At 50.3% G+C, this 15,412-nt stretch overlaps 1 protein-coding gene across 5 annotated transcripts in view; it reads right to left on the reverse strand.

The window, feature by feature from the left end:
* Nucleotides 1–65: 65 nt before the first annotated feature.
* Nsmce1 (NSE1 homolog, SMC5-SMC6 complex component) overlaps nucleotides 66–15,412 on the reverse strand; it is a 26,388-nt gene continuing 11,041 nt past the window's right edge. For 4 of the 5 annotated variants that reach the window (XM_006230291.5, XM_063267657.1, XM_006230293.5 and 1 more), the window contains exons 3-8: nucleotides 6,021–6,142; nucleotides 5,790–5,867; nucleotides 4,793–4,939; nucleotides 1,491–1,607; nucleotides 654–774; nucleotides 66–264 (exon numbers count right to left, since the gene is read on the reverse strand). In XM_006230291.5, the coding sequence (XP_006230353.1) occupies nucleotides 185–264; nucleotides 654–774; nucleotides 1,491–1,607; nucleotides 4,793–4,939; nucleotides 5,790–5,867; nucleotides 6,021–6,142 (665 nt within the window). In that variant the 3' untranslated portion in view covers nucleotides 66–184. The remainder of the gene's footprint in view (nucleotides 265–653; nucleotides 775–1,490; nucleotides 1,608–4,792; nucleotides 4,940–5,789; nucleotides 5,868–6,020; nucleotides 6,143–15,412) is intronic. The other variant, NM_001039611.1, reaches the window with a different exon arrangement.

Raw genomic sequence — 15,412 nt, forward strand, 5'->3', positions numbered from 1 at the left:
GCCAGTTCACTCTACTCGCCAAGGAGAACCCAGCCCCACACAAGCCCTGGATTACAGAGCACAGCGGCATTGGGAAACATTTACTAAAAACATGTTAAGAGCAGATACCAACAAGGGAAGTCCAGCAGTTCTAAATGGGCTGTGAGGGTCAGCCCACCAAAAGCCAGAAGGATGTAGGACAAAGCTAGTGCTGCCGGGTCCGCAAGGACTTTCTGCTCGACTTGGAGATGCCAGCCTCCCTCTCCTTCTCAGGGTCGAAGACTTCTGTGTATAAAACAGCACAGAGACAGAGTGAGCAGCCTGGGAATAGACTGATAACACAGATGAGTGAGAGGTTGCATCCCTGCTAAGCCTCCTCCCACAGCACGGTGAGCACTGAGGGAGCTGAGGAGTGGCTTTCCCTTCCCTGTCCCTGGAAAAGGACAGCCTTGTTTGGGACTCTCACAGCCTTGGGGTTTCTACTGGATTCTAGAGCCCTGCAGAACAAGGCAGGCAGGCAGTGTTCGCCTGTGCTTCAGCAGGTTGCCAACCATAACCTTCATGCTCAGAGTCCTCCTCAGCTCTCCCTCCAAGGGTACTCTCGGGGCCCAGCCTCAGAACAGAGATCCCACAGACAGCCACCCCATCCCATGAGCGCTCTGGGGGCCACTTACCTGGTATGTCGTGGGGCCAGTAGTCATTACAGTGGGGGCAGCGTGGCTCGGCGGTAGACTGGAAGTACTTGGCCACACAAGGCAAGTGCATCCTAATTCCACACGTCTCGCAGCTTTGACCCTGAAACAAGAAAGCCTGATGACCATGGGCCAGTACAGCTCTCAACTTCACAAATCTTTAGAAAGCTGCAAGAAAATGGCTAGCAGGCTAGAGGGTTTAAACTTCCAGGTCCCAACTTAATGCTGGCAATAAACCCAAGCCCTTACAGTAGGGCCCTCACTACAGAATTTTGAACAAGTCGTCATGGGTGGGAGATGCTGAAAACCACTCCCCGCCAGGCCCCTGTAGACCCAAGCACAGGCTCCCTGACCAGAGTCCCTGGTGGGAGACGAGGCATACAGCTTTGCAGTAGGTCAAGTGGTAACATGTCTCGCACGCTTTAAAATCAAGGGAAGCATGTTGTAAGCCAGACTCCACGTCCAAGAATCTAAACATAGAAATATCATGGGCCCCTGTGGATGCACACATAGAAGATCAGTATGGAGCACAGTTGCCCAAGAGAAGCAACTCAGGCGTCCAGCCTGGCTGGACTGTGAAGGCCTGCAAAGCTGCAGTTGGAAAGCAGAATGGCAGGTACAGAGAATCGTCACAGAGCTGCCAAGACTCGAGACCTTTTCTACAGAAAAGCTATCAGCCAGCAATATCTCCCTGGTGGCCCGGGAGATCAGTAAGGAGCACCATGGCCTGTCCTGAAGGCGCCATATCCCGAGGGATCTAACAGTGGAGGTCCAGTGAGCTGCGCATCAGAACCCCACTCCCACGGCTGCCTGCAGTACCTGGATAAGGAGGCTGTGGCAGATGTTACACATCTTCACGGCATCTGGGTAGCTCTCTCGGATAAACTGCTCCATCTCCAAGATAGCCCGGCCATGCAAGGTGAACTCCCCCTCCTTCTGCAGGGAGACAACACACTCATGCTAGCTAACTCACTGCTGACTCTCCTGGTCCCACAGCCCAGAAAGCGGGAGGACTAGGTCTGGATGCTCTAGTCACTGCACGCTGTCACCAAGCCCAGCCAAACAGTGTCAGCAAAGTCCCCTTAGCAAAACCTCAAGAAAGGGAAACTGAATGTCAAACAGACAATGGAGGTGAGTCTTCTTATCTCCATATCTCAGAACCCCCCTTGCCTTCACAGATGCAATGACCCCATCTTCACAGCCACCCACAGCTAGTTACGGTCAGTGTCTTCAGCAAGGGAAGACAGAGGCCAGGGAGAAGAACAGTCTCCTGGTGGGTAACCCAAGACAACCCCAGCCGGGTGCCCACTTCCTGACCCCTTCTAACCAGTGTTGCCCGTCACTGCCAACCCTGCCTGCCTCTTTACTAATGGAGCTGGAAGAGCCAGCAGGGAGTCCTGGGCATGTGAAGTGGACAGAGGGAAGCTGACAGGATGGCCACACACAAAGGTGGCCCTGTAGTAGAGGGAGGCTGAGGAGACAGCCTGACAGGATAGTCCTGCTGTTGCTGTCTTACCTGAGCTCCCTTCCCATCCACCACACAGTGGGGAAGAAGGGTACTTGGGAAGCTAGGCTTCCTTTCCAAGGCAGAAGTGGTAGGGTGGGAGAAGGGAATTTATGAGGGGGCCTGGTGACCAAAGCAGCAAGTGTCAGGAGCAAGAACGGGCAGTGGGAAAGGAGTTCAGATAGAAAGGCCTTTGTACACAAAGCACTAGTATCCTGAGCAGTGGTTATTACTAGGCAGACAAGGACTTGGAGCCTCAAGTGTGCTGGGAGCATGGCTAACTTCCAAGCTAGTCTCAGTCTTGTGGGTGTTACCTGTCAAAGATCCCAGATCCATGTGGTAGCCCACTACTCACCCAGCTCCCTGAACCTCCTTCCCCTGCTCTTGAGGCTGCACCCCACCAGAGGGAGCCAACCTAGAATACGGGGAGAAGTGGGCTCTGATGCCTGACTCATCACCCTCCAGTCCAGAGCCTCCTAGTTGACCATCCAGCTACAAAGTACCTCAGAGCCAAGACAGGGACCCCTGGGAGGAAAAATGCCCTTGAGCAATAAAATTGTGGGAAGGTGCATTTCAGAGGCCAAAGATGACTCTGAAACCTAGTCCCTCTGCTCAAGGAACTGGCTGCCCAGGAAGGCTTGGCAGGGACCAGCCAGCAACCCTGTCAACAATCCCTCACAGATTCCCCCTAGATCTCACAGCAGCCCTGCCCAAATAGTGGAGGAGCTCAGTGCTGTCCCAACCACACCCTCTACTACATGAGCCTGTGCCACCTTTCACCAGCCACATGGTGAACAAGAACGCAAGGGTGAGGAGACTGAGGGGCTAATGGGTGCCAAGAGAGAGGGTCTCCATGCTCCCCCTCCACAGCAGCTCACATATTTCTTCAGGACTCCCATTAAACCCTTGTAACAGCTCAGAGCTGTGCCTGCAGAGGGCACAGTCAGAATCTTCATTCTGAAAGGCACCAGAAGGACGGGTCTGGGTGCCGTGGACACCATGGTAAACCTCAGAAGCTGGAAGTGGGACCCTCCTCTCTGTGGCCAGCCAGCCAGCAAGAGCTGACCAAGGGAGCTCAGTGAGGAACCTCTTCTATTCCCATCTCGGAGTTTCAAGTACACTGTCTCTGGAACCTCACCTGCTGGCCTAGTCACCCAAGCATTTACTGAGCACTGCAGTTGTCAAGCACATTCTGAAACAGGGCAATGAAGCCAGAACCCCTGCTCTCGAAGTCTCCCTCAGACCACATCACGAACATTCTACACTGACAAACCCACCACAGAGAGGACAAGAAACTGAGTGGCTGATGTGTGTGCTGCAAGCACCCAACTAGGCTGTTACCTGGGCAGCATGCTGGCAGGGGTCAGCATAGGCAAACCAATCAAGCTGAGGCCAACACAGCCTTCACAGGACAAACTATCCCAGGCTGGTCCTCACTCCCCATGGCCACTCCTACCTCTTTTCCCAGCAGATACCTCAGATTAGAATTCTACCAGGGTTTTCAGAGAGGAAGTGAAGGGTGGTGACTGAATCTACAAACATCACCCTTAGGCCATCACTGACTACCACAGGAGAAGCTGGAGACCATGTGGCTAGCAGTAAACTGGGGCATATGTGGGGCAGAGCTGTGATCAATGGGGCCAACACGAGCTCAGGTCTGGGCTTCTGGAAACAGTTAGTGCCTTTCCTGGGGAAAAACCGGAAGCGTTTGCGTTGCTCCAGCCAAGCCTCACCACACATCCTGCTCCTCCCAGAGCCATCTGTGTCTGCATGTACCCCTTGCACCTCTAAGGTCAGTGTCCTAAGTGGAAGGGCCAAGAGCACTGGCCCTCAGCAGCACAGTACTGGCAATGCTGTCACAACAGGAACTCTAGAAGCCCCCTATAGCAGGTGGCCCAGTAGGGCACTTCACACCTGCCCCTCACACACCAGGATTCCTATCTCCAAGCACAGGAACGAAAGAGCAGTTACTTGTACCAGAGATCAGACCCAAGAAGACATTAGGGCCATGTTCATCCCACAGACTTTATCTCTGTTACCTTTTCATAGCTGTGACAGAGGTAAATTATAGAAGAAAGCATTGACTTTAGGGCTCACAGTTCTGAGGGCTAGAGACCATGACCACCATGGCAGGCGCATGGCGGCAGGCAGGCAAGGCAGGCATGGCACTGGAGCAGTCTCCGACAGCTTACATCACGATCCATACGCAGGAGGCAGAGAGCACACGGGGATGATGGGAGTATTTTTAAACCTCAAAGCTCACACCCCAGTGACACATCTCCTCTAACAAGACCACACCTCCTACCCCTTCCCAAACAGTTCCACCAGCTAGGAGCCAAGTATGCAAACATGAGCCTGTGGGGCTGTTTTCATTCACACCACCACACAATGCCTCAGGCTGCACCAGAGCTCACTCGGATGGACCTTCCATGGATCCCGGCCTCTTCCACTTGTGGCTGCAGCACACAAGACAGACTATTGGAGTGTCAGGGAGCACAGGCTGTCCTCTCATAGGTCACTGAAAGCTTAGAGTAGAGAAGGGACCGCAGATGGGCCTGCCTCAACTGCTGTGATATAGAGTGTGCACTTCCAGTGAACAGGGGAGGCCGCCAGGTACCTCAATCAGCCACTTGCTCTGCACAAACTTCTGCAGCACCTGCTCCGCTTCCTTCTTCCTCATCTTTTTACCTTTGAGTTGGTCAACTAGGTTCAAAATGTTTGTCGAAGAAGCAAAGCCAGTTTCTGAGTCAACGATCAGTTCCAACTGCAAGAGAAAGAGGTGCCTTATTCATTATTTGAATAACAAATGCGGCACCTAGGCCTCCAGCCAGCCCTGGCCCGGATGGGCTAAAATGGCCTCAACACAGCCAAAGCGGTACAGACAGCCCTTTAGGAAGAGAATGTATAGTATAATCAGTAGACATGTCCAATTCAACTCCTGTCACACCATCCCAGAGTAGCGTTCCTGCCCTGCCTCCAACTCCCAGAAGGAGAAAAACAAATGACTGGGCACATGAGGCAACACCTCTCCTCACTCAGCAGAGGAGCAGAGGCAGTGTGGGTCAGGAGAAGCTGCATGGACTCACCAGGCACACTCCCTAAGTCTTCTGCCCGTGGCAGGACAGGTGCTAGGTATCCTATGTACGTACAGGGCTGTGGCCCTTGTGTAGCTTTATTCTCCACCCCATTGCTGACAGCCTAGGAGCACCATGAAACCATCGAACAAACTAGAAAGTCTACGTGCCTTGAAGGGCTCAGTCAAGCTCCTTTCCTACCTTTCCAATGACTGCTATGTGTTTCCAGGACTCAGAACCAGTCTTAGCCACCTGTGTGGCAGATGGGCTAAGCAAACTGCTACCAGAGTTGGAAGAACAGGACCCTAGCACGTCAGCCACTCAGTGAGCACCTCATTAAAGTACAGGGTTAGGTTGAAGGATTCTGGTGCAGAAACCAGGACCCATGCACCCCAACAAGTTCTCAGGTGATTTGTTTGGCAAGTAGCTTACAGCCTGCCACTCCCTGTGAGACCCAGGAAGCTGGGAGCATGACAGTGACCCCCACAACTGCAGTTTCTACTTCCTCCCATCAGAAACACAGCAATGAGAAGTACTTACAGCCTTTCTAAACAGATCCAACTCGTTTTCTGCAAAATCCGTGGCCATTTTGGAAACTGAAGTTGTAGCAAGATTCACCTAAAAATAAACCACATAAGGATCAGGCCATGTCTCCACCACAAAATTGATCCCTTTCTCCTTCCTCTCAGAAGAGTGGTTCAGGAATGAGCTACTGCAGAGCCCTCTGCGCCAGTTTCTCAAAATGCCACAAGAGGGCACTGCCTCACATACCAGTGCATAAATGGGTCTCCCGTCATCCTCTGTGATGCCTTTCTTTATCTCAATATACAGAGACTCCAGGACACTGTTGATATTGTTGATGAAGTCCTCCAGCTTATCTACAGTAGCATTTCCTGGAAGTAAGCAGGCAGGGGTGGGAGTAGATTTGTCAGAAAAGCACACACAGCCTGGTTCAATCACTGGCACCTGACCACACTAGCAACCTAGCCAGAAAGGTTTTGGCTTTCTTGGGCCAATGCCAATACTGTGTGGTTTCTTTCTTCCCAGAGTGCTCAAAGATAAGCTGAGACAGAGAGGGTGTAACGAGGCAGGAAGGCCACCGAGATTGTTCTATCAAACCACTGAGACGGGTGTCCGTCTTTCCTCTGCCCCCAGGCTTCAGGCCCTCCACAGCTCCCGCCCCCAAGAAGCCATCCAGGACACAGCTGAAGGTCTTGGGCCATCCCAGGCCTAAATAAAGAGCCATAGCAGGGTAAGAGAGGCACTCACAGCAGAAGAGCTTATCCCAAGCAGCTTTTGCCCAAGTGTCCTCCCACTGACCCTTTGCAGGCCCTGGCAGCCCTCTGAGGACAGGCAGAGATAATATGAGCTATGGGAGCCTGGCTCTGGCAGAAGCTCATGCTATCCAACATTAGGAGGCCAAGGACAGAGACCTTTTAAAGAGCCATGAGTCTAAGGAGGGAAGCAGATCCAGAAGCAATACTGCAGGGGACTCAGGTGAACAGATACTAATTAGCTGGTGAGAATGACCAGGAAAGGCTGCAAAGGGAGAGGCCATGTTTACACATGTTTACAACTTGGAGATTCAGCCCTTCTGTAGGCAACAGAATCTTCATTATTAACACAGTGAAGGCATATGGCCAGGTTCATATGCTGGAATTACCTCTCTGCAGTGAGATACTTTAAAGATAAGAGTGTTCCTGTTTTCATTTATTAAAATAATTTCAAGATTTATATTTTAAAATTACTTTGGGAAACCCGGCAGTGGTGGCACATGCCTTTAATCCCAGGTCTTGGAGGCTGAGTTCAACAGCCAGCATGATCTACAGGGTGAGTTTCAGGAGCCAGGGCCACACAAAGAAACCCTGTCATGAAAAAAACAAGCAAAATGAAACCAAAAATGGAATCACTGAGTAAAAAAAAAAAAAAAAAACTGCAGGAAAAACAGAAACAGAAAACATGCCCTATTTATGTTTTAAACCATAATAAAATCAGCAAAATCATGCACAGGACAAAGGCTAGGTTACCCCACCCCTAACCCGCTCCTGCACAGAGGACTAAGGCTAGCCCTAGAAAGGAGAGTCAGTCAAAGGTCATTACAGGGATCTGATCCCTGTTTAGTTTCCTACAGAAAGTGGGCATCTCTAACCTTGTAAAATAAAAATAAAGTCAGCTTAAAAGACAAAGGATCATATAGGTAGCAAGGAAAGACCTGCATAAGGGCATATACAATACCAGTAACATACATGTGCTACATCAGCTCTTTCCCCTTCGTTTAAGAAATGCAAGTTAAATGAAAATCAGTAGCAGCGATTAGGTGGAAAGCAATGGTGCAGGAAGAAGGAAGCCAGGACTCAGAGCTGACAGTCCCACCTCCCAGTGCTGCCCCAGCACCAGAGCCCAGGCGAGTGGGCCTTCCCGTGAAGCACTCTCCTGGGCGTGTAAGATGGCTGACTACATCGTGAGGACCCCTTCTGAGACCCAGGCACCAACTTTGGAAGACTGGCACTGATTCTGGCAAGGGACTCAGGTGCTCAAGAGCCACTGTGATGGAAGCAGCAAGCCTTCTCAGTGAGGACTCCCCCAACACACTTAGAAATGAAGGAAGAACGTGTCCTGCGCTGGCTACTGCCCAGGGAATAACTGGCCTTGAACAAGACTTTACTAACATACATACCCTAGGCTTGTGCACTTTACATAAGCTGGCCTCTTTAATAAAATCTGTTAGGTCCCAGCTCCAAGTCACACGTAAACCAATTTAAATAGATACAGGTGGAGACTGCCAGTCTATACACTGGGGCAGGTGGGAGACTTACACAACGAAGACATTGCCAAACTCTCTCTTATGCAGACCAGTGTTGTTCTTTTTCCAATACTTGTTACCTGGGTCCATCTTGCCCACCTGGCAGATGAGTGCTCTTCCTGATAGAGCACAGGGGACTTCATGGCAAACAGGACTGTTGATGGCTGTGGTCCTGCACTGCCTCCTTTGAGCTGCCATTAGAGGTACATCTTTGGGGATGGGCCTAAAGGCTGGTTCTAAGTCAGCGATGTCTCCTTTGCTACAGGAATGGGACCTAAAGGCTGGTCACTCCTGGTAAGTAAGCATTGACATCCAGGATCCTAAATGTCCCTTATCTCCCACAGGCCTGGTTAGCAGACTGCTTACCCTTGGGGTGTTTTGGAGACAGTGTTCCTTTAGCTAAATTCCACTTGTGTGACTTAAGCAAATCTATCAGTCTGTCTTTCATAACATCAGTTTTACTACTTTGACTTTCTTCAGCATCACTCTCTCACTGGGTAAGTGACAAGATTCTTTGTGAACAGGTTCAGCCCTGTCCACCTAATATGACACTAAGAACAAGTCTCACCTCCCTTTGAGAGGGACAATTCACATTTTCCACCAAAGAGGTACCTCAAGGTGTCATTCAGAAAACTGCACTCTGTGGGCAGATCAAAGGCACTCTTAACACACTGTACTTTCCAAGTACTCCGGGGGCGGGAGGAGATCGACCCTCTTTTCACACAATCCTCCAGGAGGGCCACATCCATGTGGCTGCCTCCAATGATCTTATGTTCAACAGGTCCCCACACCCTCACTATCTCCAAATTGGCTTTGCTATTTGGTAGCAACAGGGCCAGCAGCAAAGACCGGCTTCTCTGTGAGCTTGTCTTCCCTTTCATCTCCGAAAGCCAACACTTTTTACCTCAAACCCTCTCTTAACCACTCCACATGGTCTACACAGGCTCTCAGTGGTGCCCTCTAATCTCCATAACCTGCTGGCCAGGTTTGTCCCTGACAAGCTAGCCAGAGTTCCCACCGCTGCCCTCCAGAGTTCTCAAGCAACCTCATGGTGGTCACAATTACCACCACATCTGGCCACCCACACAGGAATCCCAAGCCTGGCCCTAGGAGCCAAGCAGCCCCTTGTCCTTCCAGAAGCTTCTCAGCACACTCCACTCTAAGCTGGCCAGCTCTGGGGTCTCTTTTGTGCTATCAAGACTCAGGGTGCTGCCACTTGGGGTCAAAGTTACACGGGGTGGTGCTTCCCGCACTGCAGCCCTTCAACACCAAGTGGTCATTGCTCTGCCTCTACTGCTCCAGGAGGTCTTGGCCAAGAAGCTACAGTTTGCACACCTGCAGCGCTACATGTGACCCCTTGTGCCCCCAAGTGTGCCAGTGACTCTAAGGCAAGTATTTCCAGTCATGAAATACTACTGTGAAAGATTTAATAGTTAGTTACCATTTCCCACACCAAACTCTCTTCAGAATCTTGACCCTTCTGAGAAAATGGCACCTAATTCAAACACCGAGGGCCATGCAAGCCAATCAGAGACTGCTTCCCCCACTAGCAGCAGCCTGCAGCTGGCATTGTGAAGTGTGGTCTGCTCAGCCACAAGGTGAGTGGGCTCTGGGCCTAACCAGGGTCTATCTCCTTACTTGTCCCTGCTCTTCTTCTAGGCTGTGATCATGAGACTATAATTAATGCACCTTAAAGCCTGCAGGACACTGGGCACGGTGTGGTACATTTATCATTACAACCACCCTGCCAGGTGCGTTATTAATGTCCTCTTTCTACACTGTTGCCTAAAGAGAGTAAACAGCTCACTTGAGTTTCCCTAACTAGGACATAGAGCTGGCCTGCCAAGCTCCAGATGCTTAGCCCAGGCACTAAGCCATACCCCTCAGCAGAGAAAACCCAAGAGCCTTCCTCCCACCACAACCCAGAGCTGTCACAGTACTTCACTCGCAAAAAAGGGCTCTGCCAGGGAATGGGAGGGGAGCAGATTAACTACAGCACCCGGATGAAGTCACCGGAGGGGCTGCTGAAGTTGGAGAGATGTGCCAGAAGCCAAGTGGCTGACCTCAGCATGCATGACATCAGCTCAGTCCTTGTCTGGTCCTACCCCAAGATGGGCACAGAAAGGCAAAGATCCATAAAGGCCCAGGACAAGGCTCTGCTGCTTTCCCATTAGGAGGTGTTGGACAGAGAACCAATTAGAACCTGGGCCAAGCTTTACGGGGTGGTATCCCACTAAACAAAACAGGCCTCTCAGATTCAAGAGTTCTTCAATGAGACTGCTCTTCTCTGGCTTAGATGTTTTTCTCCCTTTTGTATAACTGAATCTAGTGTGCCTTTACTAAAGTACTTCCTGCTAAATCAGCCTGCTTCTATAGGCTGTGGGTTTACAGTTCACTACACACTGGACTTAATCGCAGATGGTCAGGAAGCCTGCTGCCCTAATCTCTGGCCAACAAGTATTTTTGTTCTAAACTAGTAACTAAAGATAGGAAATGCTATTTTTAGACAGAGAAAATAAGAGTAAAAATCAGCCCCAGGGGCCCAAACTGTTGTGAGCCAACTTGCCCAGTGACAGCAAGAAGGCCGCCTACTGAGTTTACTAGCAAGGTAGGCCTGCACAGATCCAAGTGCCAGGCAGAGCTGACTCAAAGTTCAGAGTCCAGCTGGAGCAGTGCTTCTCAGCCTTCCTAATGCTGCAACCCTTTAATACCAGTGAGTTTCAAGCTTCCTAACACTGCAGCCCTTTAATGCTGTTCCTTGTGCTGGCTGAGCCCAACTATAAAGTTATTTCATTGCTACTTCACAACTACAATTTCACTACTGTTATGGATCGCGCTGTAAATATCTGATATGCAACGCCTGTAAAAGGGTCATGTGATCTCCAAAGAGGTTGAGACCCACAGGCTGAGAACTACTCAGCTGGAACAAAGGAAAAGCTGCAAGGACACAGAGGTGCATGGGGACCCTGAGGTTTCCCCCTTCAGAGTATATCACTCATCAGTCCTGGAGAAAAAACCATCTTGACCTTTGGACATTCGGGTGCAAAAATGAGAAGCACTGCAGTGCAGCTGCGTGCCCTGCCGTGAGGGGCAGCGAGAGAAGAGCAGCATCTTTTTTTTTTTTTTTTTATCGTGTCAAGCCAGGAGAGGAAGAGAGGAAGAGAGGAAGAGAGGAAGAGAGGGAGAGAGAGAGAGAGAGAGAGAGAGAGAGAGAGAGAGAGAGAGAGCAGAAGAGAGAGTGAGCAAGAGCAGCATCTCACGTGAAGCACAGAACATGTGACAGTTCTCACACCAGCATGCCAGCTCACCACAGCACTGCTCATTTTTCTCAGCAGACCCTCAGGAACCACCCCCAGGATGAACACACAGTGAGGCATCAGAGAATCAAAATCACACAGGGGCCATCCTTTTGGTTCGGCATGAATGACGGGGCCTCCTGCACTGGTCTCCACCCTCTCCTGTGGTTGTTCTTCCATGTATCCATGTTTAAAAGAAATCCTTGGGCTCACAACTGCCAAATGGCTCCTCCATCTTCAGAAGTCAAGTCAAGAAAGAGAAAAGTAGCCGGCGTGGCCCTTGGTAACCTCTAGGGTACGATAAGGAGGTGGACTGTCTTAGCTGGGCTTTCTATTGCTGTGATAAAGCACCAGACCAAAGCGACTGGAGGTGGGGCCTGGGGCTCAGCTCACACTTCCACATCACAGTCTGTCACTGGGGGACGTCAGGGCAGGAACTCAAGGCATACATGGAGGCCGGAGCCAATGTAGAGGCCATGGACGAGGGCAGTTGACTTGGCTTGTTCCTCGCATGGGCCACCAAATCCAGCTCACTAGTTTGGGTTTTAGATGCTTTCTTTGTTCAGAGGCCCATTTTCAAGCATGCTGCAACCGCTACTTAACAAACGAAGCCATCCTAGTGAGCCGGTCTACTGAGCTGCACAAGACAGGATGGCGTGCTCACTATAGAGCACCTAACAGTCCGGCCTGTGCGCTGAATGCCCATGAGCACTGCCACGCCATGTGCACAGTACATCCATATGGGGACACGCCTCTGGCCACAGGTCTGCTGTGCAGCACTGCTCCACACCCCACAGGTCTGCTGTGCAGCACTGCTCCACACCCCACAGGTCTGCTGTGCAGCACTGCTCCACACCGCCATTCCACATCCTGGTTGAGTTCCGAATGGCAACATGAATTGTCACAGATGCAGACTACTTTCAGCAGAATTTTACTACTGACCTTGTCAGCATAGACCCAGCTCTTTCTGAAAGCAGGTGTCCATCTACTCTTTACAGAAGCAGCAGTGGTGACAGCTCTGTGCCACCAGTGCAGCAGGAGAGGCCCAGCTGAAACCAGAGCACCTCACCTTGCTGAATCTGTGATATGGAGTTTCTTCTCAGGTTTCATGAGAGTAATGCCAGCTGATGGCAGGAGATACCGCTGTGGGAGCAGCATCCCACCAAAAGGGTGGGCTACAGCAACGGCATCCTCAGCAGGTTCTCATTAAAAACAAACAACAAACAAATATACAAAACCCTGGGGTTTTCTTTTTAGCATGTTAACTGACTTAGACCACTATAGGGTACCACAGGACTCTACCAGTTTTCAGACTCTGATGTGGCCTGGAACCCTCCTGTGAAGAGACTTAAAAGGACCTACCCTGTTCCCTGGCCATCTGATAGAGCTGTCGTTTCTGACTTGACACAGGATGATGAACACACTTCTCCAGAAACTGGACAGGCAGGCAGTGGGCAGCCATACATAGAAGTTTAACTATGAGTGGCAACCCAGGCGGCCACCCTTATGCCACAGACCTGGTTCAGGAAACCAGCTTCTTAAGCACCACTAGATGATGTGTGGTGTCTGATCGCAACTCTAACAACCAGTCCAGGAAACAAACCACGCATCCAAAGCTAATGGACTCAAGAGTGGCCAGGACACAGCTAACACCTGAAAGCCTTCAACTATAGTGTGCATCCCTATGGATCTGCCTGCATCCAGCTTCCTCAGGCCAGCAGCCTGCACTGACCTGGAGGGACAAGCGATCCATGTGTAGCACAGGCTCACAGCCAGCCATTCTGCAGCCCAGCTCCTTCAGGTCTGAGGTACAGTGCAATCCCTGAGGCCAGATGTGGGTGCAGGCGTGCACTGTCACGATGACTGCAGGTTCCCATCTGCACAGGCCACTAGTTCTACATCTGAGCTCCTGCACCTTGCACTCAGGCAGTGGAAGGGCCTCCTCGATGTGCTGCTTGAGTGGAGCCAGGTGTCATGTTCCTCCTTCAGGGTGATCTCTTTACTCTTAACCAGACCCCGTTTCTCTCAACAGCTTTTCCTGATGAACTTCCGTACAGTGATCCTTCCATGGCTCATGCTCAGATCTCCACTTTGTCTAAGCACTCCTGGCAGGGGATGCACGCCAAGACCCAGGTGAGCTTACAAACTGCTCATCACAGCCAAGGAGGCAGGTGTAAATACATTCACTAAAAATACAAAAAATATTTTATTTGGCGCTATCTCCTAACTGCTACTAAGACCTCTCAGAAAGCTGTGTTTACACAATATGACAGAGCAGAACACAGCTAGAATGCAGCAGCACTGTGACTAACCAGGAGAGAAAGGAGAGGGGCAAGTGTGTCAGCAGCTTGATACTGTCAAATCCGGGTAAAGCAGAAAAGGTTTGCAAACACTGGAAGACTCCCATGTTTGATGGACACTGAGCTAACCAAACTGTTTACACAGCAGGTTTCCGGTACTTGTTTGTTGGGCTTACTGGAAAGTTTTCCAATCTTAATTTTTTAAGATTTATTTGTTTGTTTGTTTATTTAGTGTCTAGGGGTGTTTTGTCTGCATGTATGTCTGTGCATCATATGTGCTAGAGGTCAGAAACGGGTACTGGATCGCCTAGACTGGAGTTACTGGTTTGAGCCACAATATGGGTGCTGGCAACTAAACACCCAGGTCCTCTGCAAGAGTAGTCACCTCCTTTAATCACAGCACTTGGGAAGTAGAGGAAGGTGGATCTCTGTTTGAGGCCACCCTGGTCTACATAGCAAGTCCCAGAACAACCTGGGTTACAAAGACCCTGTCTTGGGGGGAAAAAAAAAGAGCAGCAATCCCTGACCTCTTAACCCCTGAGCCATCTCTTTAGCTACCAATCTGTTTGTCTATTTTTTTCAAGACAGGGTTTCTCTATGTAGCCCTGGCTGCCCTGGAACTCACTCTATATACCAGGTTGGCCTCAAACTCAGAGATCTGCCCCTCTACTCCTCTTCTACTCTGCCCGTCTGCCTCCTGAGTGCTAAGATTAAAGGTATGCACCACTAAGGCCAACTCTTAATTTTCTATATCTAAAATTTTAAATAGTTTATCTTCAGAATAACTTTTATACTTTACTAAAAATTAATATAAAACTTAAGAGCAAAATCAATTACAATATGTCAGCGGCACCAGCAGCCCCTAGAGAAAGAGTTTAGGGAGAAATGCTAAAGGAAGATGAGCCAGAGAACCAAATGGACATTTACCCTGTCTCCAAATGGCTCCCAGGCTTAGGCGCTGTTCAGTTGGTGAAGCACTTGCCATGGAAGCTGGAGAATGTGAGTTCAATTCCCAGAACCCAGGGAAAGGTGGAAGGACCTCACAGACCTCTGCTTCCACAAGCACACCCTGGACAGCAACCCTACCCTCATCAATGCTTCTAAAGCATGTCCCCGTGAGACACACACTGGCCACCTGACACCTCATCTGAGTGGAGAGGACCCACCCCCAGTTTTACAGGCTTTTGCATACTCCTGAAAGCAGCCTGGATCTAAGCAGGAGGAGGCTTCATACAAGAGAAGCTGAGCAACTTTCTACAACTATCTCATGTAGCCACTGAGTACTTCAGCTGTGCCTGCTCCACACAGATACACTCTCGGTGTCAAAAGTGCAGAGTTCCTCAGCCACAGCCTTTTTAAATATGTAAAATGTTTTAAGTAACCTTTATGAGTGTGTGGTGTTGGCCTGGAACCCAATTTGTTAATAGGCTGCATTACATAATTTTATGACTTGACTTTCTTTTCTTCTGTCACATAACCCAGGCTGGCCTTGAACTGTCTCTGTAGCTGAGGATGAACTTCTGATCTTCCAGTATCCACCTCCTAAATGCTGAGATTACAAGCGTGCACACCACGTCCAGCTTACGTAGTGCAGCACTGGAACCCAGGCGTCATGTGCACTTGGTAAACACTCTGTCACCTGAGCCACACGACCTCCCTGGCTGACTTTTCAAATACTATGGTGGTTTGAACACGAATGGTCCCATACATTCATGCGTCTGAACGCTTAGCCACAGGGTATGTCACTACTAGGAGGTGTGGCCT

This window comes from Rattus norvegicus, chromosome 1 (assembly GCF_036323735.1).
Source record: "Rattus norvegicus strain BN/NHsdMcwi chromosome 1, GRCr8, whole genome shotgun sequence".
NCBI classification, from domain to species: Eukaryota; Metazoa; Chordata; class Mammalia; order Rodentia; family Muridae; genus Rattus; species Rattus norvegicus.